General features: G+C 44.6%; 1 protein-coding gene across 1 annotated transcript in view; it reads right to left on the reverse strand.

The window, feature by feature from the left end:
* Positions 1 to 4,465, reverse strand: part of LOC103604819 (dedicator of cytokinesis protein 2-like) — a gene marked incomplete at its 3' end in the record, with an annotated part of 57,421 nt that overhangs the window by 8,401 nt on the left and 44,555 nt on the right. The window contains exon 7 of the mRNA XM_008589400.1: positions 784 to 869. Coding sequence (XP_008587622.1) covers positions 784 to 869 — 86 coding nt within the window. The remainder of the gene's footprint in view (positions 1 to 783; positions 870 to 4,465) is intronic.

Raw genomic sequence — 4,465 nt, forward strand, 5'->3', positions numbered from 1 at the left:
GGTACAGGGTTTCTTTTGGGAGGTAATAAAACATTCTAAAATTGATTGTGGTGATAGTTGCACAGCTCTGTGAATATACTAAAAGTCAGAATATACTAAAATTCTCTTTGGGTGAATTGTGTGGTATGTGAATTATACCTAATAAAACTGTTAGACAAAACAATGTCCTGACTCCAACTCTAGTGCTCTAGGGCACTGTCCACTGTCCACTGCCTTCCCCAGTCCTGGGAGCTGGAGTCAGGCTGAGCCGGGGTCAGGTCCCTACTTGTCCATTCCGCTAGCTTGTCCTACTTTCCCTTGACAGTGTGCTGACTTCCCTTAGCCTTAGGGGCCACCTCTGTGAAATGGGCATCAAAGAGAGAAAATGTGACTAATGGAGGAATTACATAGAGAGCACTGAGCACAATATCATGCTGGCATGTGCTCAGTTAATGTTGGTCATGATCAATATGTGTCAAAGATTAATAAAGAAAATAAGAAAAAATAGCAACAATTATTCCTCAGCTAAGACATAATGGAAGTGGATATTTTTGTGGATTATTTCCTTCTTCCCAACACAGCAAAGCTTCTTTTTATTGGGCCCATTCCATCAATATCAAAGAAATAGCCACTCCAAAGAGAGATGTGAATTTCTTCCAAAAACGGAGTTTCTCTAATACCCATGAGCCTCCAGATTGATCGCCAGAGGACGACAGAGCCATTTGGAGCCCCGTGGAGTTCCAAGCCTCCCAACCTTGGCCGGACCTTCCCGGGCTCCTTGGGCACACCAGACACTGAACTTACATCGACTCCAGCAGCTGCATGTACTGCTCGTCCCCTCGGCCGCCTTCCACCTCGTGGTCCAGCTTGAGGATGATTTCATTTTCAAACTGAAGAAGTAAAAGACGAAAATCAACAATAACAGCATTAGAAGCCTGAATGTTGAAATTAGTCAATTTGTTATTTTAAGCACAGTTTTAGAGAGCAGCTATTAACTCCGAGACTTAGTGCTGGGATCTGAAAATGCAAAACAGAACAAGAGACTATGTCTGCCTTTTAGGAGTGCCCAGAGAGTGGAGGGAAACAACAGATAAGTGCTAGAGCAGAGAGATGGGAGAGAGAGAGAGAAAGGAGAGTAGGAAAGGCTTCTCAAAGCCCGTGTCGTTCAAGCTTGTTCTCAAGGGTTAAGCAGAAATTTTGCAGGAAGATGAAAAGGGAAAGGGCACGTCAAGCAGAGGACACAGCAGCTGTGAAGGCACGGAGGTATGTGATGGAGCATTGCATCTTCAGGGAATGGCATGTTGTCATGGATAGCTATTAATTCTGCCTGCCTAGTGGTTCTTTCTCCATTCTTTGGTGATCACAGCAGCCCTAATCTGAGTCTATGGAGCTCAGGTGGGCTGATTACATATCCCTAGCTCCAGGTGTGGAGGCCTGACAGAGGCCTAGCTTCTAATCAGCATATGCCATCACCCAGACCCCAGGACGAATAAAGGCCCAGGCCAAGACAGCAAGACTCTAATCTGAGGCTTTGTTGGAACTCTTAGCAAAAATAGTCTTTCTGCTCAACTTGAAGATGCAAAGTTATAAGCCTGAGGCTGCTGGAGATGACCACACTGAAAAAGAATCACACCAATACAGAGGAAAGCAGGGAGGAGATGGACAGAGACTGAGACCTGATGCCATGTGGAGCCCCTGGATTCAGCCATACCTGAAGCTTTCCCATTTACATGTTACATGAGCTGCTGTGTGTGTGTGTATATACATACACACATATATGCATACATATAGGAACACATATACATATACACACATACATACACATACATGCATACACACAGACACACAAGGGTACTTCAAAAAGTTGGTGGAAAAATAGAATTAAAAGATAATAGAAATCTTTCCATAAACTTTTTGAAGTACACTTGCATGTATAGTTTGAATTGATGTTTTATTATCTTGTTACCTACGACCCCCCCAAAATGCTGAAAAATACATGTAAGAAATGCCAGGCTTCTGAGAGTCAAGACTAATGACAACTGCAATGGTCAGAGATCAGACCAGGTAAGCAAGTAAAAGCAAGTATCCACCAAAGCTTGTCACACTGAGGCCAGAGAACGTCTGTCTCTCTACTTTCAATGCCAAGAAGAATTTCACCCAGTGGGGTTCACGGATGACTCAAGATATTCTCCTGAAGTGTTATACTGTCTCTTTTACGTGGCTGTAATGCAAAACAGTTTGTACTGTTCTAGTATCATACCCTGAAGAGTCCATCCAAATCATGCAGTACCCCCCTCCTCCATGTTACCATTAACCTTGCATCTGGAGAGGGGAAGGAGGTCCTTGGTGAAGGTCACCAAGGTCAAGAGAGGCCTTGGGGACTCCTGGCTCCTGACTCAGCCTCTTTACACTCAGTCTTTACAACACTCCATGAGGTCTGAAAGTTGAGGATCACCTTTAAATGTGATAATGTGGAAAAAGCAGCCAGCCTTGCTTGGCACAACCTTCAGTAAGTGTCGGTTGTTATTACAGATGAGGAAGTTGGGGCTCGGAGAGTTTAAGTGACCTGTCTAAAGTCTCAGATGAATGGCAGACACCTTTTGCTAGACTCTTTCCTGTGCATAAGGGATTGAGCCCAGTTGAGTTGGAATCTTTAGGTGATGAAAAGGCAGAGACCAGATTCACTCTTCCCTCTGCTTCACATATCATCCGTGATGCCATCCTTCCCTCACTTTTGAGCGCTAAAGGTCGAAGGGAGGGAACAGAAGCTTGTGCTGATACGGCACAAATGCAAAACAATTTCCCGAGTTGCCACAGTTGGGGAAGACTTATTGAGGAGATATAACGGTCCTGGAAAGATGGGTAGTGTTGTAACAAATATGAAAAGGACATTCCAGGTGCAGGGAATGGCGTGCGCAGAGGTGTGAAGATCAAATGTAAAGAAAAACGAGGAGCTCAGTTCAGCTGGAGCAGAGACTCCAAGAAAGAAAGGAAGGGAGGAAATAAAACAGAGGCCTAGAGGGGGGCCAGCTGCAGAGGGTCTGCGCTGCCAGTCTGCAGATGAGACAGACCCCTTATATGATGCATCTTGTCAAGCATTTTGTTTATGTTAAGTATTATCCAACATCAGGGGTTGGGGACTACCATGCTTAGAGGTGTCCACTGTGCCAAGCCTAGGGCAGGAAGAAATACAGCAGAGGGACTGCAAGAATGGCCCTGCCATTAGGCTGTCTGGCTTTAAATCCCTCCTCCCTTCCCTCCACCATCTTGGGAAAGCTACTAGGCCTTTCTAATCCTCAGTTTCATGATTTATATCGGGCAGTCAAACATTTTCCAGAAAGGGCCAGATCGTAAATACTTTAGGCTTTGCGGGCCAGACGGTCTTCGTCACAGCTACTCAACTCTGCTGTTGTAGCTCAAAAACAGCCATAGCCAATGCATAGACAAACTGGCATGGGTGTATTCCAATAAAACTGTATTTACAAAAACAGGTGGCAGGATGGATTTGACTTGCAGGCCATAGTTTGTCAGCAGCTTATCAATATAATGGGCATAATAGTAGTACCTACAGCATGGAGTAGTTAGGAGGAGCAAAGATTTTTCTACGTAAAGAACTAGGCAAGTGCATAAGCTCAAGTGTGCACTGTGCTAGCTCGACTTATTATTACTGTTAATGTTACTGTTATGAGTGCTGAATGTTACTAGAAAGCAGCTCTAGGGGAGAAAACCAGCAGTTTTTCCTGTCTGAGTGGTTCGCTGGGAAATGCTGGCACGGTTTCTCCTGGTGAGATGAACTTTTCTTTGGAGCGAAGAAGTGGATGGGGTAAATAAGCACTTGTCTCTGGGTCACAAAAGAGCCTGCCAAGAGGGAAATTACAGGGTGCCAGGGAATGAGCAGAGCCACATGACACCATGCCATGCCTGAGCCCTGTGGGGTGGGTTGGAGGGCTGAGATTTGGGTCAGGCACTTCCCAGGGTGAGCACTGAGCTGGAGAGTAGCTAAGACCACATGCCTTGGCATCAAAAGGACTTGGTTTGAGTCTTACTTTGACTTTTTTCCCAGCTGTGGGACCTTGGGCAAATTAATAAATCTTTCTGAGGCTCAGTTTTGTCATCTGTTAAATAGAGAACTACTTCATTGTAGTGCTGTGTAAGAAGTTAATAGGAAAATATATGTAAAAGGTCATGCACGGCACTTCACACACAGTAAGTGCTCAATAATTATTAGTGATGTCATCATGTTATTGTCACTGTTGTGTTTGTCATTGTCATCATTGTTATCATTGTCAACATTGTTAGCATCATAATCTCATTTAATCTTTACAACAGCCAAGGAGATGGATATCATCATCCCCATTTTTCAAATGAGGAGACTGAGGCGAAGTAGGACCTTTGACTTGGCTTTCAAAGGATGGGTGATCTTCAGCTAGGATGTGCCCAAGGGTTCCAACACAAGAAGCCTCTCCCAAATATACAAGGGCTCTTC

The sequence above is a fragment of the Galeopterus variegatus genome, unplaced genomic scaffold, assembly GCF_000696425.1.
Source record: "Galeopterus variegatus unplaced genomic scaffold, G_variegatus-3.0.2 Scaffold5413, whole genome shotgun sequence".
NCBI lineage: Eukaryota > Metazoa > Chordata > Mammalia > Dermoptera > Cynocephalidae > Galeopterus > Galeopterus variegatus.